This window comes from Quercus lobata, chromosome 3 (assembly GCF_001633185.2).
Source record: "Quercus lobata isolate SW786 chromosome 3, ValleyOak3.0 Primary Assembly, whole genome shotgun sequence".
In the NCBI taxonomy this organism is placed as follows: domain Eukaryota; kingdom Viridiplantae; phylum Streptophyta; class Magnoliopsida; order Fagales; family Fagaceae; genus Quercus; species Quercus lobata.
Window position 1 is genome coordinate 66,750,827 of NC_044906.1, and position 27,517 is coordinate 66,778,343.

At 33.7% G+C, this 27,517-nt stretch overlaps 1 protein-coding gene and 1 long non-coding RNA gene across 2 annotated transcripts; both read right to left on the reverse strand.

The window, feature by feature from the left end:
* Positions 1–2: 2 nt before the first annotated feature.
* LOC115982977 lies at positions 3–7,252 on the reverse strand. The gene is made up of 3 exons (XR_004089801.1): positions 7,139–7,252; positions 5,439–5,550; positions 3–158 (listed from the first exon to the last, which is right to left on the reverse strand). It is a non-coding gene; the product is annotated as an uncharacterized LOC115982977 (long non-coding RNA).
* A 10,714-nt stretch (positions 7,253–17,966) lies between these two features.
* On the reverse strand, positions 17,967–19,991 carry LOC115979677 (UDP-glycosyltransferase 74B1-like). The gene is made up of 2 exons (XM_031101740.1): positions 19,277–19,991; positions 17,967–18,912 (listed from the first exon to the last, which is right to left on the reverse strand). The coding sequence occupies exons 1-2, from the start codon at positions 19,916–19,918 to the stop codon at positions 18,181–18,183; spliced, it is 1,374 nt and encodes a 457-aa protein (XP_030957600.1). The 5' UTR covers positions 19,919–19,991; the 3' UTR covers positions 17,967–18,180.
* Between the last annotated feature and the right edge of the window lie 7,526 nt (positions 19,992–27,517).

The window sequence follows — 27,517 nt, forward strand, 5'->3', positions numbered from 1 at the left end:
AAGGCCGTTATCAGGCCATGATCAATCTCTCTACCCGGAGTCCTGAGAAGTCCCTCCAAACCAAGTGCCTTAATGATGTCAATGACTCGATCGTCCACCATTGGCTCTCGATTCGAGAACTCTTCACTACGGGCACGACATTTAAGGGACCCTGGATCCTGCACAAAACATAACCATGGATTAACATATGACAACAAGTTGAGTGCAATAGAAGTTGTTTATAGTATTTATAACACCCACCATGGACTAACATGTGGGGTGGATTAACATACAACTTATAAACATACAACTTATTATTAATTTCTGAAAACTAGTTAATGAGTTGATGCTAACTAATAAAATTACACTTTAAAAATATTTAAATCATAAAATCTCTTATTGGCATCAATGTTAAACATTCATTTTTTCTAAATAAACATGTAATATTCATAGAAAGAAAAGACTTAGAAACAAATCACAGGGGGAGGGAATTAATCCCTTCTCTATCTTGTGATTTAAAACGAAAAATTAGTGAGGAAGAGATAGTGTTAAAATGTAGACACAAACCCGATTATGTATGTGCAATTTTGGAAATTGACCATATTATAGATGCATGCAGAAGTACCTTAGAAAATAAAGAAAGGATTTGAAGTGCTGCACTTGTACTTCTGCACAGTTTTAATATATACATGTTTGTAAGTAAGAATCCTCAAGGCCATGTGTTTGTACTACACGCAAGGCAAGTGCACTAAGGTAAGCCTTAACTCCTAACCCACCAACCCCATCACTCTTAAACCCCCATTTTTTGCTGCATTTGATGTTTATCTATCTCTCTAGCTTCAGTTTTCTTCAATTCGTGTATTTTGAGATGGGGGACAGCGCATGAGTAAGGTGTTTTCATGATATATGGTGTGAGAATTTATCTCTAAGAGACTTGTACCCTGACCTATACGCCTGATCAGCTGATCAGAATGCCTTAGTTCATTGAAAAGAGTCACATTCTTAGTATTACTTACTATACTTAACATTATTTCAATAAATCGACTGGGTCTAGTGGAGTTATGGATAGCTAGTTATAAGGGGAAGGGCGGATTTGAAATCTGAAATTTCACACAGATTTTCATGATTGGGAATTGGAGTTAGTTAATTCTTTCCTAGATCTAATATACTCCAAATTCCCTACGAAGGTGGGGTGTGATAAGATGAGATGGAGTTTGAGAGGGAGTGGTGGCTTTAATGTTTAGTCCTATTATGAGGCTACTTGAGGTACGCTGACTAACTCTTTCCCTTAGTAGAGTATTTGATGTGTTAAGTCCCCTAAGAAGGTCTCATTCTTTATTTGGACAGCATCTTTGGGGGAAGATTTTTTACTTGTGATAATCTCATCAAGCGATGTAGATTTTTTTGCTTGTAAGTCCTTTGATATAGTGTTCCCACTAACTGTGATATTATACTTTTCCTTGTTCAATTTATTCTTAGGTTTTGGTCCTCGTTAGCTGTTTGAAGGCATTAGTTTTGGTGTGGTTGGCTTTCCTCGATCGATTTGGTTCTTGTCTATAGGAGCACGATTCCTTATTGTTGGCTTGCTGGTAATTATGAGTTTTAAAAAGTTAAAATAACATTGTAAAAAAAAAAACTGCTGCTTCCATTTTGTGTATTTTCATCTCAACATTACTTGCCATTTTTGTTCCAGTCCCTTTTTCTAACTGCCATCTACATGCACTTATTACTACTTTTAAGAACCTAAGATTGTCAATTTTGTCATTGGGCAGTCATATAATGTAAGAGCTGCCACCTTTAAAAAAGGTTGTTTGAATGTCAAAAAATATAAGATTATATTTGTATGGATGAGTTCTTCTACTCGTTATGTAACTTTTGCAATTGTAGGTGCATGTGAAAAAGTCTCTATGGAATATTTTTTTTGTGCTTGGCAGCTTAAGGAGTGTTGATCTTGTTGGCAGTTTAAGTGATGGAGTATAGTTTGGCGATAAGCAATCTTTTCTTTCCCCCTTGTTTTCTTTATTCTCTCCTTCAATCATAGGGAGGGTATAAGTTTATTTTCCCTATTATTTTCTAATATTAGGCAACATATGCTTTTTTTTAGGATTTGGTTTCCTTGAGGATTATAAATTTTAGTCACTCAACAAGGGTTCGAAAGTTCCATTGAAATTCTTGTCCTGTTTTCTAGTTCGACTTTAGTCATTCTATTTTGGCAAGCTTATATCTAATTCGGATGTGGTAATACCTTTTATTAGTGTGGGTCGTGGGAAAGTAACTTTGATATTTCTTTATCCTGTAGTGATGAGCATGAGGAGTGCTTTCTGGAATTAACTTATCCCTCTGGATTTGCATCATAATTGTAATCTTGAATTGTAGTTGATTTGATTTTGTAGTCATTGAAAATGAGAAAATACTGTCAACGTCCTGCCTAATCCTTTGTTAGTCTGAAGGTTTTGCTATTTTGGACTCAAATTCACTAAACAACAATATTCTTCTTTATAGGCTGCCAATGTTTGTTTTATAAATTTGTGAGGGTCATGTTTGGTGTTGTTGATAACAATATGTCTACAGGAGGGGAAAATTGTGATTTGGACTTTAACATACCTGAGCAGGAGTTTGTGCTGTGTTGACTGCAACAATAAGCAATCTCCTCCCTTTTCACCAATTTTCCTTTTGCTTATTAGTCTTTTAAAACACTGTTTGCCCAAACATGATACTATTCAGTATTTTTGTTCAATTTATTTTATAGATTTTGGTGCTGGCTGTTTGTTGCAGCAAAGGTACACTACTCTACCTCGTACTTTGTATCTATCCATCTATATGAGTCTTTCATGATGTTTTTGCATACCCTTTTCTTAAATTTCACTGCTTTTTTGGATACATGGATTGCTTTTCCTGTTCTTTTCAATACCCATGTGCTGAATTGGATTATTTGTACGATTATATGTATATATGACTGAGAATTTGAAGCCTTTGCTTCATTTGAATTTTCGGGTTTTTTTTTTGTTTGTTTATATGTTTAGATATATTAAGATCTTATAGTTTGAGAATTTACGTTGTCTATGGGAAAACTCTGCCCTCAAATTTCCATGCCCAAATTTCTGGACAATTTTTTTTTATGGGATTTGTTTTAATGTACCACAATGTTGCTAACGATCAGATATCTAGAAAGGTATTTATTGTTAATGAAATTACAGTATATAATTCACGTCATATAAAAATTTGAGAGTTACATTTGTTATATTAATATAAATGGGGTTCAGCAATATATTTTTTGTTTTTGAAGGCAGGCAGGATATTGAGATAAGAACTGCAACATATGTAATGAATTATGACACTTAATCTTACACAAGTTTGCAAGTGATAGGCAATTTTTTTATATTAACACTCTATATTTTGTGTTTCCTTTGTTACGTTTTAATCACATTAAACATCTTTCCATAGGTTAGTAGGTTTTCTTTGGAAAAAGAATACATGTTGCAGACCCTGATTAGTCTAACAAGTGTCCATAAAAAGGTCATACTTAATGCACAAAGCTCCCACTTTTGTGATGTCTAGGAGTGGTGATTGGTAGGTAGCCTTATTCCCAATTTTGTTGGAGAGGCTGATTCCTGCATTCAAATCTGCATTTGTCACTTTTGGTGGAAGGCACTTACCATTGCACTAAGGCTTGAACCTAAAATTTTGGGACTAAGGCTTGGTTGTTGTTAGTAGTTCGTCTTTGGAAAAAAAATGGGAAGGATATGAAAGCTTCAAATTGTTGGAAGACTTCTTAACTTTGATGACAGGAAAGTTGCTGCATGTTTTCAGGAGTTGCTAAGTTCTCTCTACAATATGTCATGTTTGTGTGTTCATCACATTTACCTATGAAGCAACCTTTCCAGTTTTTATCTATTGGAAATCTCTACCATAGGTTCAATTCATTAAATAAGTCCTGGAAATTAAAAGAAAATAACTGGTCAGCTAGAGAGAGTGAATCCCATTGAAATTAAACCTATGTTAAAATCTTATACCATTTAAGGCTTAGCTTTTAGTGCCATCCCTGTTTTGAAGACTTTTGAGATTTCTTTTCCCTTGAAACTGGAAAACCCTTGGATGAACCTGAATTCTATTGGTTTTTGAGTGCCCTTATTGCATTCAAAAAGTCATTCATTTTTTCTTTTTATTAGTACATAATTACATATCTATTGGCTTGTTTAATTTCTTTGGAAATATATAGTTCTTTCATTCGTTGTTTTGCAACTTTTGCAATTCACATGTTAAAAATCCATTCTTTGTTTGTCTACAGGAACTAGGTTTTTTAAATTTTTTGTTTTTGTGCTTAAGAATTATAAATTTTTTGTCTTTTTTTAATTCTTTCTATTACTGTGCTTGTAAATTCTTTCTTAGGCTTTGGTTTCCTTGACAGCCATCATTTGTTGATCCCTAGTGATATTGCATATGCTTTATGGATCTAGTATTTAGAGCATTTGGGATTTAATGGGTGTTACCAAGAAGGGTAGTTGATCTCTTGTTCACTTGGAGGAATTAGTTCAGGGAGCACTTATCAAATATTTGTAACTTTTCCCGTTATGTTTGATGTGGCTATGGTGGAAGGACTAAGATAGTCGTACTTTTTAAGATTCAGAATAATTAAAGGTCTAGTTGGAATCATTGCTAATTTGAACTCATGTTTGATTGGTCTGCAGCGTTGGGTCTTACATGTAGTAACTCCCTTCTAGAAATTAATAAACTGAGAAACTATTACTTAGAATTCACTAGCCATCAATAAAACAATATATCATGTTTCCAGCCTATGATTCTTGTTGTGAAACAAAACTTGGTCAGCTTACAATAATCATGGACATTAATTCAAACTTTCCCCCGACTACTAATTAAAGGTTTAGCTTCAGAATTTGAATCATCTTTACTTTCTGGAGGATGATTCTAACAGAGTTCTGTAAATGTATAATTGGTAGGTGTAAAAAACAATCCACACAAACTTTTTGTTGAATTTTCAAGGACATAGAGGGATGAAAATGAGACTATGATGCTGTTGACTGTGAAGATTCCATGAAGATGCTGATGATGGAGGAAATGATTACGTTTTTGTCATGGCATTACCAGTTCAATTGCAAAAGTACTAAATTAGCAAAATTCCCAATATGTATTAGTTCAATCTATATGCTGCTTTAGCATAAAAAGTAGTTTGGAAGATGATTTTTATGTATCTTTTTCTATTTATTTATTATTAATTTCTAAAAGCTAGTTAATGACTTCATGCTAACTAAGACAATTACACTTTAAAAATATTTAGGTCAAAAAATCTCTTATTGGCATCAATGTTAAACATTCGTTTTTTCTAAATAAACATGTAATATTCATAGAAAGAAAAGACTTAGAAACAAACTAAACTCCAGGTTCAAAAAACGAAATTCACCACACACAAAAAAAGTGAAATCTTTAGTGGTGTGTTTTACCTGCCCATTCCAAATGGCTTCTGATCGATGGTTGGGCTGCAACGTCAACACTGACGTGTCAATGGGGCCAGGCTGCGCATGGTTAATCTGTCCAGCATTTGCAGCAGCCATACTGCACAAAAATGATAAGCAATTAGCACATACTAGACATTATTGAAAACAAAAACAAACACAATACGCAGCTTTAGAAGGAAATCTAGCTTCATTCTACTTTAACCACGACATCTACATGAATAGTATAAGTGTATAACTGTTGAAGAGCCTCCCCAGTTATGATAAGCAACTTAATAGATGCAAGTGAAAGTAACTTGCTAAAGAGCTAATTGCAGGCCTTATAGGATAGTGGTAATGAATCAGTTCAAAGTTATTATCTCTCTAAAGCAAGTAAAAAGACAACACAAAGTAAGAGTAACCTTTTTGGAAGAACATCAACCTTGTATCCGTGAACTTATCATAAGACATTGCAGAAAACCAATTTAATGGTCATACAGAGTTAATTAGTGAATTTAATGGTCAATTGCAATTGTCTTAAAAAGAAAAGAAAAAAAATGCAAACCAATTTCCTAATTTCACCATGGCCCCCCTCATACTATCAGCAAACAGAAAGGTTTTGATACTACAGAAATTCAGAAAGATGTGTGCTCCTTGGCCACCAATGTTTGTCCTAGTTTATTTTATTGATTGCATGTCATTATTTTGTAATACCAATATATTTCAGTTCAAAATCACAGATTTTTATAGCTGTGAAAGGAAGCAGACAGAAAGGGATCATCAAAAAGCTTTGATAATTGTATGTCTTATGAGTGTCTGATCTTTGTTTATGTAACAAACAATTATAAAGCATGTAATGTGATATGGTAACCTTATTTCAAATTTATTACCATATAATATGTTCCACAAAAAGAAAAACATACTGCATTAGTGTGCATGCAGGGGTTAGCTTGGGATACACATGGCCTTAGGTAAAGTTAAAGTCAGTTAATTTTGTAGTATTTAGGCCTGACACTAGGTCTGTAAAGTTCATCCTTAGTCTACCTAGTGGGTAAACAGCTAGGGTGGTTCAGTACAACCTGATGTTTGCAGCCTAAGTAACAGAGACTAATAAGTGAGCTAACAAGGGACACTGAAATTACAGAAATTCTTGTTTCTACCCAAAAAAAATATGTAAAAAAAGGAATATTCAATTGGAAGAGTTGTAGGTTTATAAAATCTGTCTTAGGAAGCATAATATTTCCATCAGCTGAATTATCCTACACCTTAGAGCATTTGTGGTAGTGGAGTTAAATCTACTAAATATACATAACCATTGGATACATTTTACAGGAGACAAGATTTAACACATATCTCAGATGAATCTGAAGCATGTGTGTTATCTGCAATCAAATACCATAATTCAACCCCTTCAAAGCTACACCACATGTCATGCCATTTTTTTGTCCTCCTTCATCACAATAATATACTCAAACAAAAAAAAAATAAAAAATACTGATGTTATCTAAAATGGGTCTTCGAAATTTGTCTTCAGAACATAAAATTCGAATCTAAAAAAGTAAGTGAGAAATAGCATACTTGAAAAATGGGAAGGAATTGAAGCAACAATCTGGGAATGAAGAAGAATGCTTCTTATACAAAAAAAAAAAAAAAAAATACAAACAAACAAAACGAACTGATTACATTGCAAGATGCATAAAGGGACTTACCTTTTGTTCTTCTATTTGCTTCAGATACCGCGTAGGTGAGCGAGAGAGTGACTGAGACTGGGTCGGTGAGGCTGAGAGGGTGAGTGGGTTGGGGCCGTCGTCGGCGACGGTGACGCTGAGAGAGTGAGAGGAGGAGAGGGTGAGTGAGAGTGTCAGTTTGCTGAGAGGGTAAGTGAGGCGTTTGACTGATGAGGGAGAGTGAGTGGGTGGGTGACTGAAAGAGAGTGACTGGGTTAGGGCCGGCGTCGTCGACGGTGACGCTGAGAGAGTGAGAGAAGGAGAGGGTGAGTGAGGGTGAGTGAGGGTGAGCGAGAGTGTCCGTCTGATGAGGGAGAGTGAGTGGGTGGGTGATTGAAAGAGAGAGCAAATTCAAAAATACCATATTAGAAATCGACCTTCACACACTCGGTTTCCAGGTCATGCTCCACGTCAAGGGCACGTGACACCAACATGGAAATCGACTCTCTGATGGTCGATTTTTAGATGGCTGCCACCTGGCAATAACGCCACATCAGATGTCACGGACAACCAAAACCGACTCTGTGAGAGTCGATTTACAAGGCCCAAAATCGACTGTCATAAAGTCGAGATGTTACTAACCCAATTTCTTTCAAAACCGGACCTATTAACTAGATAGTTGGAAAATTAGGGCTATTTTCCAATTTCGTTCGAAATGGTGAGTTTTACTTTTTGGTTTTGAAAGAGTTATCGGGTTTTGTGGGTTTTGTAACAGGGAAAAAATTAGGTTTAATTTTAAATCAAATTTAAAAAATAAAAAAATTAAATTAAATACTGACGTGGAAAATTATGGAAGCTACAAAAGCTTCGGTTTTATATATATATATATAGATGACCTTCCTTCAATGTGTAGAGACCTTTTCTCCTACTGCTGTGTGCTTTGGGGGAGAATAAAACCTTGAGGGGTATGGCTCTAAAGCGGACAATATCTACACAAGTGGGGTGGGGTCGTTACATATGGTATTAGAGTCATGCCTTAGCTGGAAGTGTGGGCCCCACACGCGAGGATGCGTGTGCCCGTAAGGGGGGTGGATTGTAGTAACCCAGAAAGGGGAGTCTTCCATTCTATGGAATCCCACATCGCCTAGGGAAGCACATGAGAATGTGTTTATAAGGAATGACATTCCTTCAATGTGTATAGGTCTTTTTTCTCACCGCTATATGCTTTGGGGGAGAACAAAATCGTGAGGGGTATGAGCCCTAAAGCGGACAATATTTACACAGGTGGGGTGGGGTCGTAGGGAGACTTGGCAGGTCCCCCTTAAAGAGCCCTTAGGAGCATCACTAGTCAAGCATGAGGAGCCATGAGTATGTTGAGAAAAAATGAAGCCATGTGATTGACTCAATGATACCCAAGCACCCTCATTCCTCATGCCATCATCAGCAACACATAATGCTCCTAACAACTAGTTAATATGTTTTACTGTAATATAAATTATTAATACACAATTAATGGGCTAATGGTTCTTATCTGTTTTTGTAAATAATAACTAATACTCATCCCATCAAAAAAAGAAAAGAAAAAACTAATACTCTTGTTTAAAACAAAACTCCTTACAGATTATCAAGGTTTTATTGCAATTTACTATTTGACTTATGAAGTTCCCTGACTTCCCTCATTTCTATATGGTAATATTAATATGTATATTTAGTTGGATATTTCATGCAATTTGAACATGTCTTGATTCATATAGCAGTTACTGTACATATAACAAGTATTTCTCTTGTCCATATGTTTATATATTCATCTGTGTGTGTTTGGCCTGTTCTAAATATCAAGGTTGACATTCACCCGGGTGGAGGGTATTGGTTTGCTGCTAACCTCTCTCCAATGTAAGCCTCCCATTCCTTCAATTATTCCATCATTTTGATTGCTGGAGGTTGTTCGTTTCTATTGTTATGATATCAATATTTATATTAACTTTAGTATGTAATATGTAGGACTCTTCTCATTAAGAGTAAGTTTCTGGTGATCTAATGACTAAACTACAATTGCTAAATGCCAGTATGGTCATTTACTTTAGCCCACTATAATAATGTTTACAACCAAGAAAAAGAATTATATTATGGTGCCATAGCGCATGAATTGATGAAATCACACATGGGTTGAGATGTTAACTCCATGCATTATGTTCGTATATGTACGCATACATGTCTACATCTAAATGTCCATGGTGATCCTTTTGATTCTCCTTGTTGATGCCTAAATGCTATCAGTAGACACGAGTTCAGATTATAAATTTTGGACCATTTTAGGGCAGTAATTGACAATTTAATGCCTTGTTTGATAAATTGAAGTATTCTGAAGATGAGCATTATTAATTCTTCTGTGTAATAAGGAAATGTTGGATAATAGAATTGAAAGGGATAGACAGGGCATATATATGAAATTTGTGATACATGCCAATATCTAATGCACATTTTGATTTCCTCCTCTTTAAGAGATCCTTAGGACCTTAGCCAACTCATTGGCAAATGCTTTAACAATAACTTGATTGCATTTCCAATCGTTCGTGTAGAATTTCAGGTGAGGCCTTGCATGCTTGTGGGGTGAAGCCCTATAGGTGTGCAGCCATTATCACGTGATTAGCTCATGGAAACTAGTGTGGATTAAGAATGGGAGGGGTCAGGAGGAGGGAATTAAACCTCAAATAATACTTAAGGTGGAAAAAACATGCAACTCCAGTGATTTACAGTGAGATATTTCTTCTTGTTTTCCAGTTCTAGCCGAACAGTGTGGCCTTGTTATCAAGTAAAGACTTAGATAGGGAACTCACTATTTTCTTTTTGCCACACCAATCCTGAAACATTTAGCCTTGAGTTGAAAATTACTGAATCATTCTGTTGTGGTTAATGACAGGATATGATTGTTTGCATTATGGTGTGAACTCATGCACTCAATGTATATACATAATTGGTTAAAGATGCAATGTTATACAAATAACATTCTTTGATTTAACATGTAATCTTGCCTTGAAGAGGCTTCTGGCCATAAATAATTTATATAAAAAAGAAGTATTCTTACTATTCTGCAATATAACTGCAAAATAACCTCTTTGATGTTATGATGCATGTGGTAATGCATGAAAGTTGGTGATTATTGATTCAATTCCATTTCATATTGAAGCAGAGGGGTGGATTGAAGTTACAACTGAGACTCAGGTGGATGAACTCACAAATGCTGAAAATCAAGGTTTTAAATCTAAAACTCTTGAATTCCAAACCATGGTGTTTGCGAACACTGTTAAGGCTGTGGAAGCAATGACAAATATATTGTTGAAAGCTGGGATTCACTGTTACTGCTAGCGTTACCATAAGGATGTCTCCTTGGAGTGGTGAGTAAACAATTAGTCACTTTACTAACTCCATGCCATTAGAGTAAATTTAAATAGGAAAACAAAATTATAATATGGACACAGTTGTCCAAAATTAAATAATATGATGGACACATATTTCTAAAACTAGTACATGACAATAAAATTAGAAGTTTCTCAATATCAGAAAATTTTTGAACCCCCCTCCCCCCAAAAAATGTATATATCACCATGAGCACTTTGTAGCCAGAGGAAACTATGAAAAACATTCTTAGTATTAGTGAGATTAGGCTTAGTATGGATCCTACAGTTAGAAACTCCAGATGATCTTTCGTTTTTCTCGTCTGCTTTTCCGTCATGTGACCTCTTGTACTATTAAAAGTAGCATGCTTCCTTCAAATTGTTTTTACAATTTTGTTTTCTATTTGTTCAACATTTTCTGTGGGTGTTTATGAATAGATAGAGGACTTGGAACTACTGAAATTTATCTATCTATTCCAGGTAGACTTTGCTACTTCTGTTGTAGAATTTTTTCATAGGGTTGGTCGCAGTGCTGGAGTGGTCAGTTTGGACTTGTCACTATCCTGTACACTGAATCCAAATGGGATCTTGTTGCTGCAGTTCGTCAAGTAGAGGAACTTGGTCAGCCTGTAGTAATTCTTGAAACTTGTAATTTGATACTTGAAATGTGTTTCAGATGAATATGTAGATTTTATGCTACTTAGGCCCAGATTTTAAACAACTAACAATGATCCAACAATTCTATTTATTCCCCCTAAAGTAGTGGTGTTTAATGTGATGTTGGATACTTAGTAATGTACAACTTAGTCAAAATTAAAATTCTCATTGATTTTTTTATCATACATGAATGCAAGTCTTAGTTTTTTTTTTTTATCATACATGAATGCAAGTCATTGTTTGCTACTGATGGATTGCAAATTCCATATGTGGTTAATATTTGCACCTTCTTGAATGGTGGCCAGTTATTTTCTTATGTCTGCAGGAGGCAGCATTTAGCAGGAAAAGAAGCTTCCAAAACAAGCTTAAGAAGAGAGGTAACACTGTAACTTTGATTTGGGAAATGATTATATCTGCATAAACATGAAGCGTATGTACTGCAAATATATGAAAGGATAAACTAACACATCAAACGTGGTAGTAGAATAAAATATGCATTTTTTTTTTATTTGGGTACAAATAATCTGAAATTTCCAATAACTAGAGAAGTACAGTTTTGTTATGATACTAAATTTGAGCTAATACTTATGATTTAGCGGGTCTGACCAAAGTCAGAGACGTGTCAATTGTTGAAGAGAATGTGTCATAGGATAAAATGACTAGATTATGAGGAACTTGGTATGTAAAGAAACATAACTTGTCTTTATATTTACAAAGGAATCCTAGCAATGTAAATGGTACTCCCCTTGTCACAAATTGTTTGTCTTGTTTGAAAAGTCAAATTTTTTAAAAGAACATAATTTATTGTCTTGTCTGCCTTAAAAAAATTTATAAGTTTACAAAACTACTCTTAAATAAATTTATCAGTTTTTTTTTTTATAAAAGAGTTATTCTTAATAAGGCAACTAAAAAGGTGTCCCAATTAGATAGATTTTTTAAAGTATTTGTTAGTTTTCTTTTCAAATAGTTTTGAAAATAAAGTAGGGGTATAATAGGAACATTAGTAAATTAATGACTCTTATTTTTAGAAACAAGACAATATTTTGGGACATTCCAAAATGGAATAGAAGACAAACAAACTGGGACGGAGGGAGTATAATATTTATCTCTTTGAATTATATATATCTAATTAATACACAAGTCACAAAGTGATATCTCTCTCTCTAAATTTGAAATCTCTCTCTCTAAATTTGAAATCTCTCTCTCTAAATTTAATACACAAAGTGATATCTCTCTCTCTCTCTCTAAACATAACTTTCTTGGTCCAAAAATGTTCACTTTATAGAGTCCTTGGGTCAATTATTAGAGTTGCATTCTACATCTTTAGGCAGACTCCCATTTAAAAATGTTCCTTTCACTCTTGTTACTAAATGTTCCCATTTTACTTCCCCAGTCATCTTAGGTTGCATTTTAATATCTTCAAGTAACCACCTATTAATTCTTATGTTAGTTATTAATGATGGAGGACCTCTTGTCTTTCCATATTTACATGAGTTGATATGTAGATATGTAGCTCCAGTTCGTGGGTCTAATAGAATCTAGAGGTTAAGATCTAACTCAAACGCATTCCACAGGCCTGTTAACTGTTAAGTGATGATTTCTTTTGCATAGGCTGATAATTTAATGGAACTAATTTACTGTGTGATACACTTTGTGGTTATGCAAATTGATTTTGTTGGACCTGATTGATGCTGATTGATTGAGCAATCAGACTATCAGAGAGATTTATTTCCATATTTAATGTAATTTTATTATGAGTTATTTCCTTTCCATGTATGGTGTAATTTGGAACCTTACTTAAAGGGTCCTATAATTTCACTTTTATAGAGGCTTGACCATGGATTAATAAAATTTTATTTATAAATTTTCTTCCAATGCTTGGTGTCTACTCCAACCAAACCAAGATACTAAAGCCTAGATTTCATTTTTTTTCTTCTTTCACCAGTTGATGCCAACTGTAAGTAACTCTAATTGAGTACTCCTAGGCTATTCCCTTTTGAGAGTTCATTGTGTTGCATCACTTTGATCTTGAAAGCTCCCTACCTCTCTTTCTTGTATGTTTTAAGGTAAGTTTGGAAGATCAGTTTACTAAAGCAATTCTATAAAATTTTATTTCTGTTAATCCTACAAACATTGAAGTTGGATAGCTTGAATGAAAATGAAGTCGGGATAATTGTTGGGAAAAGTGTAGTTGTGAAACTTGTTGAGAATTATAGAACACAGGTTTGAGGTCATTTGGGGTGTGAGAAAGAGATTTTTTCCCCATTGTTGTTGCACATTACGGCCTTTCTTATTTAGTTATTTGCATTCATTCATAGCTTAGCAATACAAATTCTTCCACAAAGTTGTTATATTGTATGAGATTGAGGGTCTTGTTGGTTGTCACTCCCTATATTGTATTTACATATGCAATATGATATCAGTATAAAACATGGGACATGTTTTGTTCATGGACGTATCTGCCTTCTTCACGCTCCAAACTCAAAACACTTCAATTCATGTAAAACTACAACAAATTTAGCTGTCATGTTATGAAATGACGCACACTTTAATAACCATCAAATGACACACACATGATAGTTTAATAACAACCACACCCGTGTGTTATGAAACAACACACAATATCTCGGTAATGCAAAAGACACCAAAAAAAAATTACGATTTATTGAGGTGTCAAAGTGATTCATATATAACATCATATTGACATGAGCCACACCATACCGCATTATAGCTTATTTGGATTGAGGGCGAGAGAGGGGGAATAGGGTAGAGTTGGCCAAAAATTCACCTAATTTCTGGTCAACTCTACTTTACTCTTCATCAATTCAAACAAGATATTAATTTATGCTAATTAGAGCTTTTAATATCAACCATTTGTGAATTTTTTTAGGCTAGTCTTATTGAATGTTTTTTCAAAAGTGGAATAGGGACAAAATATGTGATGCCAAATTTGGGCTTTGTGGCTTTGGGCACTCGATGTGTCAACCACTCAACCTCTAGTTTTCCAATGGTAGAATAGGATTCCAAACGACAACACGTGGTGGACTTTTGCTGTTTCAGACATGAGAGCCACTGGTCGTCAGTAGATCCTTTTTTAGGTTGATTAGATAAGGCTTTTTAGCTAGGTATGTCTTTGATATTTGTGGACACGATTGATTTATTTACTGGGCAAGTATGCTCATCTAGAAGAAATATTAGGCCTTGATAGGTATCTGACTGCATGTAATGGAGAATAGATTCAATCAACAGATATCCCCCCCCCCCGTGTTGATTGAATTGTATTCATATCTAATAGTGGGATTCCAGCAGCAGGACAATGCTGAAAACTATGTTTAAATTAATGTTAGACTCAAAAAAATTTCACGTGATTCATCAATAAGTGGAATTTAAGGAGAACAAAGAAGATGTATTTAAGACGGAAAGTGGAATTTTAACGTACATGTTGATAATGTGTGAAATGAAATGGCTAAATGTATTAATTAAAAGAGGGGCTAAAGACGTACCTTGGAGAATTTGAAGATGAATAGGGAGAAAAGAATTTGAACATGTTGTCACTTATGATAAATTATATCGCAAGTTGAAGATGAAGAGGGGGAAAAGAATATTTAGGCTATGTTTGTTTTGGGTGAAAATCACTTCCGGAAATGCTTTTCCGTAAATGCGGGTGTTTGGTTGCGCATGGAAAATAAATTTTCTGGAAATGCTTTTCAGTTGACCGTGTGTTGGGGTGTAAAATGATTTCCGTTTTTATTTTACCTTCAAATATCATTTTTTGGAAAACAGAGAGAGAGCTGAGTGAGAGTGAGATTGCGCCCGCACGCCGAGAGAGAGAGAGAGAGAGAGAGAGAGAGAGAGAGAAGAGACCGAACCCAGAAATCGACTCCAACGAACCCAGAAAACGCAAGACCGAGCTCGTTCGTCAAGCAATGCCCAAACCCATTCGTCAAACCCAGAAAACCCATTCGATCGCACCATCTCAGACCCTCATCGCGCTGATCGCACCACCGACGAGATCGATCGCACCATCTCAGACCCTCATCGCGTTGATCACACCACCGGCAAGATCGTCGCACCCCAGCATCGATCCACCCAAAATCGATCGTTCTCGTCGCACCCCAAAACCGATCGTCCTTGACCCAGATTCGTAGTCCCTGACCCAGCTTCGTCGTCCCCATTCATCGAACCTAGTCGCCTCTCTCTCTCTCTCAATTTGACCGGATTTGATGAATTATTTTTGTTGGGATTTGTTTCTTTTGTGTTTATTTACTGAGAAATGATATTAATATTTGTTTGGAAGCTGAGAAAATGTGAGAAACATGATAAAAATGGGTTTTCTAGAGCATTTTCAAGAATACAACCAAACACCAGAAAATATTTTCCAAAATATTTTTTGAAATGCAACCAAACACTTGAAAATATTTTCTTTTCTCGAAAATAGCATTTCCGGAAAATATTTTACGGGTACCAAACATAGCCTTATAAACTTGCTAAACAATGGAAATGAAAACAAGAAACTTAAATGGTGTTTGGTACATTAAAAATGAAGATCAAGGAGTGAAGAGATGGAAAAGTTTTTCTTACAAACATGTTTATGAAAGCGAAGTGAAAAATTGGAGAGATTTGGGTAGAGGATAAAAACTGTAGATTTGCTTGAAGAATTAGGATAAATAATGTAAGGGATGCAAAAAGCTGGGGGACCAAATGAAATCCCCATTGAAGTTTGGAAGTGCCTAGGTGATGCAAGATGTATATTGGTTCACAAGCTTTTTTAATAAGATCTTAACTATTAACAAAAATGTCTAGTAAGTGGTTGAGAAGTACTTTAATATCTATGTACAAGAACAAAAGAGATATTCAAAATTGTATAAATTACCATGAAATTAAACTTATGAGCCACACTATGAAACTTTAAGAGAGAGTGAGTGACATAGATTAAGACATGAAACCACAATATCAAATAATCAATTTGGTTTTATGCAAGGATAATCTACTATGCTAGTTGTTTTCTTACTTACATTTATTGGAAAAATATAAAGAGGTCTGTAAAGATCTTGACATGATTTTTATTGACCTAGAGAAAAGTGGCCAAAATGGGCATTTGCCCTTTTCGCCCAAAACAAGTAGTAAATACCCTGTTCTGAAACTATCTAGCAAAATGCTCCTATTTTGATCAATGAAAAACTCGATTTAATGAAAATCGAGTTACTTGCAAAATGATTCATAGAACTCGAGTTCCATGTAATTTTTTTTTTAAAGTTTTTTGCCTATAACTCAATTTTCTAAAAATCGAGTTTAAAATAGAGGCATATGGCTAAATAGTTTCAGAACATAGGTATTTTGCTACTTGTTTTGGGCGAAAGGGACAAATGCACATTTTGGCCTAGAGAAAGCATATGATAGCACCCTTAAAGAGTTTATGTTATGGGCTTTGGAAAAGAAAGAAGTTCATCTATATTATACTAAATTGATTAAAGAAATGTGTGATGGAGCTGTAACTAATATGAGAACTAGTGGAGACATTACAAGTGAGTTTCCTATAATTATATGTTTGCATCAAGGATCATCATTATGTCTATATTTTTTTGCAAGAGTAATGATGAGCTCACTAAATCAATTTAAGAGAAAGTACCTTGGTTAATGCTATTTACAAATAATATAGTTTTAGTAGATGAATTTAAAAGTAGAGTTAATTCTAAGTTAGAAATTTGGAGAGAAACTCTAGAATCTAAAGGCTTTTTGACTATGTAGGACTAGAACAAAGTACATGAAATGAAAGTTTGGTAAATGTCGAAACAAAGATGAAAAGGCTATGAGACTGAATAATCAAGAGATACATAAGAATGATAGCTTTCGATATCCTAGATTAATAATTCATAAAGATGAAGAGATCAAAGAGAATGTGAATCATAGAATAAAAGTAAGGTGGATGAAGTAGAGAAGCGTATCAAGAGTATTGCGTAATCATAGAATATTTATTGAGTAAAATGTAAAATTTTATAAAATTGTTATAAGACCAACTATGCTCTATGGTTTGTTAGATTGTTAGGAAGTAAAATACTAATAAAATAAGTATAGCTGAAATGAGAATGTTAAGATAAATAAATGGAAATGCATGAAAATATAAAACTCAAAATGAGTAAAACACCTTAAAGATATGGGTTACCATTATTGATGAAAAGACAAGAAAAAATTGGTTGAGATGATTTGGTCATATTTAGATGAGAATGTTAACACATCAATAAGAAAGACATGTCGGTAAAAAAAAAAAAAGTACGACTGTACATTTAAACAGTTAATCTTTTAAATTATAAATGTCGGTAAAATAAACTCATCCACACGCTTTCTAATGTTCTGAATGTAAACTTATATCCCTTTATTATTGCTGATTGATAACTTTTGGAAAGAGAGAGGTTGCCGCCCCTTGTAATTGTGTATCACGTTCTACACTTATAGTCTCAATAGCTGTCCCTAACTTCCGGAAAATTTGACCATGGTTTATTATTGTTTCAAATGAATTTTTAAGTGACTTTCTTTGAGTGATCATTAATGATAGCTGATCCAGGGAACTAAATTAGCATCTGGGCTGGATACTTTCAGAAAAAGAAAAGAAAAACTTTTATGCAAAAATGAAAAAATTAAAGCATGTACGGGGAAAAAAGAACATCATTGGTAATTCTTCATTAGCTAAAACAGGGACAATATGAAAGAATTCCCATTTAAATACATTCCAATGAAACGAATCTACCAAAACAATGACAGGACAGGGAAAACAAGTCACACATTGACCTAAAACAAATTCACATGACCATACACACACAAACACTAATAATTTATTTTATGCATTCGACTTATGTATTAGTTTTTTCATAGCATTTGAATCTTATAGTTATACTAGATTCTCATATTATGAGAGACGATACATTTATCAAATGCATGAGATACATTCTCCTCACTTACACACAATAAAACACAATTGCATAATTGCTAGGAAGGTCAATCTAAACTACACCAAATGGTGACTATTAGAAAAGTTCATTGCCTATCCTTTTGTACCAAATGCTGAACAAATTCATTGATATTCTTGTCAGAGCTCCCTCCTTCACTGACTGCTTTCTTGGCCAACTCCCTCCATTTACTAGCATTCTTCTTAATCTGCTGGCTCCTCTCTCCTTCCGTCACTTCCTTCAAACACATTACAAGCTCTTCTTTTCTCACAACTCCCTTATCATCCTCCTTGGCTCTTAGCCCCACACCCCAAATCTCCTCCACAAACTTTGCATCTGTCAATTGGTCAGCCCACTTTGGCACTCCCACCATAGGTACCCCAAGGCTCAACCCTTCTAGTGTTGAGTTCCACCCACAGTGTGTTACAAAGCAACCAATGGCTTGGTTTTCCAGCATTTCTAGTTGGTTGCACCATGTCACAATCAAACCCTTTTCTTTTGTTGAGTCCATAAACCCATCAGGCAATTTATCTTGGTCAGATTCTTTTACAACCCACAGGAAATGCAAGCCACTCTCCTTCAAACCCCATGCAATTTCTTCCATTTCTTCGAATGTCAAGGAGACCATGCTTCCAAAAGAGACATACACTACTGACTTAGGTGACTTTGTTTCTAGCCATTTGACGTAATCATCACTAAGAGGCTCCCACAGACTTGCTCCATATCCTTTGTCATCTTCAATCCTACCATCCAAGTAAGCCGCTGGGACCATTGGTCCGATCAACTTTGCTGGCCAGAGCTTTGATATGCTTCTCGCTTCCTACTCAAACATAAAACACGAAATATTTTTGTTTTAGTAAGCATATAATAAGAAAAAGAAAAGGTCATTTTATGGTACACAATTTTTTTTTGGGTAGGTAAATACTTACCTAATACCGCTAATATTCTAAATATATATTAAATAAGACAATATACAATATTAACTTGTTAGAACCCCTTTTTATTGTTTCTATGAAAACAAAAAAGCTTGTGTACAAATAAAAAAGAAGTATATACTGTAAAATTCTATTTTTTCACGCTGCTTCTATGCTAGTGAGAAGAATGACTACAATAACTTGATGGTTTGATGGTAAAATATCAGTAAGTTAACATGATAATTGATAATGGTGATGTTGGTCACATACCTCGGCTTCTAATTCTTCGAAAGTGTTACTAAATATCCAATCAGCCATGTCCAAGTTGGAAAACTGACTTAATTTCATTGCCAAGTACGCTGGATAACTTTCTGGCAACTTAAGAAAACTTGGTAGGTCAGGGGAGTTCAATGGAGGTAGGCCAGGAATGAGTAGTGGTGTAGTTTCAAGCTTCAATGGCAACGAAAGTTTGCCATGGTGTATGAGACAGAATATGTGGGTTACAGTGGCTGAATTGGTAAAGAATGGTGCTCCGTAAATGCCATGTTGCTTAGCAACATCAAGAGCCCATGGCAAAAATGAATCATACACAACACAACTCACAGGAGAACTAGAGTCTTGAAACTTTTGGATGAGTTCAGATAGAGTTCTTGAGCCATTGGCCTTGAATGACTTCAGGAACAAGTCCACTTCTTTTGCTTGTGCAAAGCCATTCTCATCAAACCCATCGGAGATGGGCTCAACACCAACGTTTGCTGTACAAATGGACTTGAGAGTATAACGAGTTGTAGCTATTGTGGCCTTGACCCCTTTTGAGGCTAAACGTTTTGCAAATTGGAGGAGAGGGTTAATGTGACCCTGGCTTGGATATGGGAGCACCACAACGTGACCTCTATACTCTGTTTCCTCCATTTCTTTATGTTATTGTTGTTTCTCCTCAACGATCCTTATTTATAGGCTAGTGAAACTTGTTTTACAGTAAATTTTATCCTAAAATACTAGGACCACAAACTTTTGGCAAATTAAGGGTGGCAGAAAAAATGTGATGGATTCATGTAAAAGTGTAATTACAATTAATTTACCACATAAGATGGTCGTGGTAAATGTTGAGATCAGAGAATAACTCATTTTACCCAATAATTAATTAGCTAACATCTTATCTATACTTTCGTTTTTTCAATAAGAGAAATGCTAACGGATGATGCCCTTAGATCAATGGTTTATAATCCATTTAAAGAAAGTTTTTATAAGAAAAAAAAAAGTAATTAATGTTTTGATAGCTTTTTCCATTTCTCATAAAAGTTGTGTCAAAACTTTCCTAAAATAGATTGTTAATAAATCATGATCCTTTTTATAAAAAGTCTTATTAACGGGTGCAAGTAAGAATATTGTTAATAAATCATTTTAGAAAAGTTTTGATATCACTTTTCTAAGAAATATAAAAAATTGTCAAAACAATTAATTGCTTTTGTTCTTTTCCCATAAAAAACTCCTTAAAATAATTTCTAAAAACCAATACCTTTAGGCCATCCATTAACATTTCTCTCTTTTATAAATAATTTAATTTAATTTTATATGAATAATTCAATATCTAGGAGAGGAGGATTTGAATCTTATCTATGCTTCTTATCATATATCAAAACCGAAGTTTTGGACTTTTATTGAAACTAGCCGCGAACCCACGCGTTGCGCGTGATAATTATTTTTATGGTGGTTTTATTAATTTTTTTTTTTTTTTACAATTTAAACTAATCTAATAATAAGTAATGTATTTCGTAATTATATTTTTATTTATTATAGGAAAAATCATAAATGTAATATAGGAACAATCCAAAACAAAAAAAAAAAAAAAACTTAACAATGATTAATTGAACCAATATTAGGATAAAATTTTATTTTTGATAATCTATTAAGGTTATTTTCTTTGTAGAAATTATAGTTTCGGCCGCCCAAAACATATTATCAAATAAACAATTATTAGCAAAATCTAAGAATTAAATTTCTATACATGCATTTTTATAAAATAATAATAATAAAAATAAAATTGCAAAAGTTAAAATTTGTCACCTACCAATTATTTTCGTTTGGCTAACCTTTACTTTTCTTTAAATAAATGGTATTATAGAGTACTTCTAATATAACTATTAAGAGTACTTTGTACACCACAAAGGATTAGAAAATAAACAAAAATTAGTAAAGTCTCATAGTTTAACATCTACATTGAGCACTATAAAAAATCATGCTATGTAACAGAATAGATACCAAATTATCCAAATCGTGCTTTGTAATAGAATAATATTATATTTTTATATGCTATATTTAATTTTTTAGAATGCAATAGGATAACATTTAACAATCAAAAAGAAAAAAAAAAAATTTAAAAACAAAACTAAATCGTATTAACCCAAAATAGAGTTTTAAAGAATATAAAAAATTATCAACGTAAAGTAGAAATGCAAGAAAAAAAATCCACCAAAAAATTTAGAGAGAGAGAGGGAACCTTTTTTTTTTTTTTTGTGAGGAAAAACTATGCATAGAATAGAAGAGATAGTGACAAATTTATAGTAAGAGGGTGTGAATAAGAAAAGACAAAAATAAAGGAAGATGAAAGGAAAGAGGAAGAATGATATTAATGTAGAGGGTAGTTGGGAGATGAAAAGGTAAGGGAGGGAGAAAGATTGAAGAAGTAGTGGAGAGATGAAATGGTAAGGGAGAGAGAAAGGTTGGAGTAGTGTAAATATTAAAAAAAAATAAATGTTAAAAACAATTATAAGAAAATTGGAAAAAAAAAACCCCCTAAAGCTTGAAAGGCTACAACGTTTTGTTTTGTTTTTTTTTTTTTAAGCTAAAAAGGCTTACACAAAACCCTAAAACTGAATTGAAAATGCTTTGGGTTGGGTTTGATAGTGGAACTAAATAAATAAGAGGTGAGCTAGATTAATTATATAGATTTATTATAGGGTGATAGTGGAAGTAAATAAATAAGTAGTGGGCTGCATTTATTATAGGGTGGTAATGGAAGTAAATAAATAAGTAGTGAACTGCATTTATAGGGCTAAAAATTGTAAAAACCATTTTAAAATTGTAGGACAAATTATATTTTAAAAAAGAAAAGAAAAAAAAGAATGATGTGGCAGCTGATGTGGCGTCACGTGAGAGCAACAGCATTAAACGCTACGCTTCGGCTTTTAGTAATATATAGATATAGATATAGATTTGTTCATATGAATGCTGCCACTGTGCCACATGGAAATTATTGTGGAAGGGCATTAATTGTTTTTCCTTACTATTTACTTGCTCATTTTGCATTCACATTAATTAATTTTCCTTTTTTCCTCTTGCCTAATTATTTGGAAATTATTGTGGAAGGGCATTAATTATTGGGAAATGTTAACCAATGCTCTTAGCATTAATTATTTGGTTTAGCAATTATTTTTAGAAACATTTTATTTGGAGAATGATAAAACAATAAATATTTTTGACAATTCTCTATATTTTCTATGCTATGAAAATGGTGTAAAAAATTGCCTATTATAGTTTATTAACAATTGTTTTAAGGGCATCTGTTAACATGATCCTTAATTATTTTTCTTTACTATTTACTTGTTCATTCAGCATTCACATTAATTTTATTTTTCCTTATTCTCAAAATTTTTTATTTTTTATTTTTCCTTTGTTCCTCCTTACGAGTTACGATGCTCTATTTTTTCGAAATGAGAAAAATTAACAAATACCCTAAGAGCATTAGTTTAGCAATTATTTTTAGAAACTTTTTTGTGGGAAAAGAAAAAAGTAATTGTTTTTTTCACAAATTTTTATATTTTCCATGAAAGTGGTATTAAAACTTTTCTAAAATTGTCTATTAACAAATGCTCTAAGTGGTATTAAAATTTTGGGTCATGCTAACGAGTACCCTTAGGGCAATGGTTAACAATTCATTTTAGGAATGTTTTGACACATAAAGATAATTAATGTGAATATTGAATGAGCTTCTAATAAATAAGGATAAACTGTGTAAGAGTCCTTGTATCGCTTGACTTGCTAAGTGAGTGATCTCATCAAAGTCCGACGATACACGTGGTATTACTCGTTGTCGTCACGCGAGTCGTGACATGGGGTTGATGAGTCCACATCAAAGACCCCATTTTTTTATTCAAAAAAGAAAAAAGAAATAAAAAAGATAAACTGCCCATGCCCTTCCAAATAAAAGGTATATAAAGACGGAAAAAGAAATGATAATTAATGTGAATGAGCTTCCATATAAGGAAAAACTGTTAATGCATTTTCAAATAAAAGAGCACCTAAAGAGAAAAATAAAGAAAAATAATTAATGTGAATGTTGAATGAGCAAGTAAATAGTAAGGAAAAACAATTAATGCCCTTCCACACAAGTAAAAATATAAAAAATCTATTTTTAAAAAAATTAGCTAACCACTTTTCAAAATACCTTAATAATTCTCTATCCAATACTCTATTTTATTAAAATATTATTTATTTATTTTTATTATTTTTATCACTTTTCAAAACATTAACTTTTCTTTATTTCAATTACCTAAACACAAAAAAAGAATAAATTAAGTATTTGAGAGGAATGAACATTGTTTTCTTAAATATAGAGAAACACTTAAGCAAAAGGGTATTTTAGAAGATTATAGGTATGATTTTAAAAACTTGATCAGATAGGCCTATTAAATTGAAACTAAGCCCTAGTTTTTTTTGATAAAAATCATAAAAATTAAAAGCTCGATCTTAAAAAATGAAGTCAAAACTTTAAAAAAAAATAATAATAATAATTTACCAGTCTAGTTCATGGTTTTTAAACTTGAACTAGACTGGCAGATCCGACTAGGTTAACCGTGAACCAATTATGAAACCAGTTTTTTATATGCAAGAACCTAACTTTTAATAGATTTGAGGGAACCGTGTGAACCGAGGTTCAACTTGAAAAACCGACCGAACTATGGGTCGGTTCAATCGGGTCAATTGATTGTATTTAATTTGAAAAAAAAAATATGATAAAGGAGTTATTAGGTGTTGAACCTGAGACCTCCCCCCATTTTAAGCATTATGGCTGACACCGTGACCAACAGACCAGGTAAGCTCCTTGTGAGTTGTGGCTTGTGAGCTGTGGAGGGACGAACCTCTCCACTAGAAGGTATTGTTCGCTTTGGGAATGGGCGCAGAGCCAATGCCACCCTCACAGATTTGTTTAGTCCCACATCGGGGAGAGACGCCTCCCACCCGTAGCATATAAGCATGAGCTCACATGTGGGGTGTACCACTCATGTGATTTGTATAAATTTTAAAAAGTAGGAGGATAGAAAATATTTTAATTTTTCTCATTTGTGTTTGGTTGAGTGATGGAATAGTAGAAAAAGACAAAAATCAAATTAAAGAAGAAATAAGAATAAAACCAAAGAAAAAGAAAATGAGAAAAAAAGGAAAATGACCAAACCCATGTGTACATTTCACATGGGTATTTTGGTTTTCATTGGCACGGAAAAATAATTTCATGTTTTCTTTTTAATTTTCTTCCCAATTTGGATAGAAAGCATATTGGTAGACTCAGGCTGTGTTTGTTTTGGGTGTAAATGATTTTCGGAAAATATTTTACACCTGGGTCCATGTTTAGCACTACCTGAAAATAAAGTCAAACTGAAAATAGAATTCAGTTTGATCGAAAAAATCCTTGCCAACCCCGTAAAATCATTTCCGTTCCCATTTTACCTTCAAATGCTTTCCAGAATTACTCACTCCTCACACACTCCTCTCACACACGCACCAACCTCATTTCAGCTCCAGCCCATAAACCAACCTTAACTCCACACTCAGTCCGACGCCAAGCTCCGGTCGTCCAGCCAAGCCAAGGCCAGCCCAGATCGTGCCGCCCCCACCGTCACCCCCTCTGCCCAAATCACGCCGCACCATCGAGATCACACCCCAGCATCGGCTTGTTCACACCGAGATCGCACCCTAGCACCGGCGAGCTCGCACCCTAGCACCGACGAGATCGCACCCACTCAACCTCACCGCCATGCTCCACCGCTTCTGTCTCTGATCCACCACTGCCATCACCCAAGCCCTCCTCCATGAGCTCCGATCCACATCTAAGCTACCCATCTACCCACATAACCCAATCCCCATTTTGGCAAACCCACACCCACCTTGCCCAATCCACACCCACCCGATCTAGCTGCCACCGTCCTCCGTTGATACCAATCTCTCTCTTTCTCGATCTATCTCTCACTCTTTCTTCCTCCTCTCACCGAGTATATTATGTATATATTGTGAATAAATGATTTTATTTTGATTTTTTGTTATGTTAAATGAAATTTTCTGTTATAAAATTTGTTTGGAAGCTGAGAAAATGACTGAGAAAATATGAAGCATTTGTAGGAAAATAGCATTTTCAGAATGTTATCAAACACCGAAAATTGTTTTCCGGACTATTTTTCATTGCATAACCAAACACCCGGATTTCATTTTCCTTACGGAAATTTATTTTCCCCTGCATTCATTTTACACTCGGAATTCAGTTTACATCGAACCATACGCAACCTCAGGTTCTACTAGTTTTTCCTCTTTCCATCTCTCCAACCAAACATCTTCAAAAATCATATTCTTTCTATTTTTCTCTTCTCATTTTTCCATCCTTCTAAAATCCACCAAATCAAACAGACCCTTAAACTATACTCAACTCAAACCCACTCCCGCCTTTCCTCTCAAGCTATTCTAGGACTTACTGTTAGGATTCTGGGATGTTCGCGTAGCACCTTTCTATGTTAGACTCAAAGCTGAACACGACAAGCTATTTGAGGTTGACATTGACATACAGTAACAGGATCTAGACCATTCAAGAAAACGAAAAATTATGTCCCACATATATGTGGGATCCATTTGCTACGAAAGAGATGGTTTATACACCAGAAACAGAGTATGCAGTCTCTTAGAAAACATGAGAAGACTAACGAACATTCAAGAAATGACTAGTAAACACAAGTTATTGCACCCAAAATTGTGACTTGTGTGCATCAGGTAGTGTGTAAGATCATATGTCAATTTGTAGATATGCAAGGTGTACATACATAACTAGAGTTTTTGTGTGAGGGACTGTTTTTAGTCATAAGCCTAATTAAATTTCTTTCTCTTTCATTACGTAGAACAGAAAAATTCATCCAAAAAACAAAAGTAGAACAGAAATCTGTCATTAAAAAGTGATTTAATTTGTGCAAGTCGGCGGGGATCCTATGGGTCAATGATTAACATTTGCTGTTTGCAACATTAGGACATGGTTTGTACTTTGTAGTGACCATTTTTAAGGTTGATTATCCCAGAGTTCTAATTCAACTTAATTGCAGGTTCTAACTTCTAAGGGTATTTTTTTTTTTTTTTTTTTGAGAAGATAAACTCTAAGGTTGATTATCCCAGAGCTCTAATTTAACTTTAATTGCAGGTTCCAAATTCTAATCCTGGGTGTTGTTGACTTGTAGTAAAGTCTTGAACATTTTTTATTATAAAATTTGGGGTAAGGTTAATGGGTACTTTTAAAGTATTTGTTAATAAAAAATTTTAAGAAATATTTAATTCATTTATACGGAAAATATAAAAAAAAGTATCAAAATATTTATTTACTTTTTTATTTTTCTATGCATAAAATGTGTTTAAAAATAACTTTTAAACAGATGTTTTTAACTTTTTTATTTTAATATTTTTTAGATCATTTATTTATTCTAATAATGGTTTTTTTACCCTTCGCATGATCTAAATCTTTGAAGTAAAAATGTATTTTGTATTAAATGATAAATTTACTCTCTTTTTTATTTTATTATTTTTATTTAAGATAAGGTGTGGCCCTCTAGCGTGCCGTTTTATGATTTTATCACCCAAAAATACAATATAAAAAACAAAAACAAAGCAAATGATAAAACAAAACAAGAGAGTAGTAAGAGATAAGGTTTAGCCTTGATCACGTATTTCGATGTCGACGTCAAGGTTGGGTGAAGGAAGTGGAACACTACAATTTTGATTTTGCTGCTGTAAAGAATTTTCTTTCTTTCTTTCTATGATCTTCTTCTTTTCTATTACTTTTTTTATTTTATTAAATAAAGGAGGAAAATTTAAATTCGAATTCTCTTAAGACAATATCACTAAACTTTTAAGAATTTTGGCATAACCATAAAAAAACTCTACTTTGGATTTTAACATTTGAAGTTTTTTTTTTTTTTTTTTTTTGATTAACATTTGAAGTTTGATCTAGCCTTAAAATTCATTTAGCTATAAACTATACAATTTTTTTTTTTTTTTTAACCTTAAAGTTTAATCTAGCCTTAAAATTCATTTCACTATATATAAACAATAATAAACGTTTTTTTTTTTTGGGCCCTTGGTTTGTGACGTTATTGAAGGCATGAAAAAAAGTTTTTTTATTTTTTATGTGTAGCATTTACATAGCCCACAAGTTCTATAAATTTTTGTGGTATATATTATTATATTATTTTTAACATTATTATT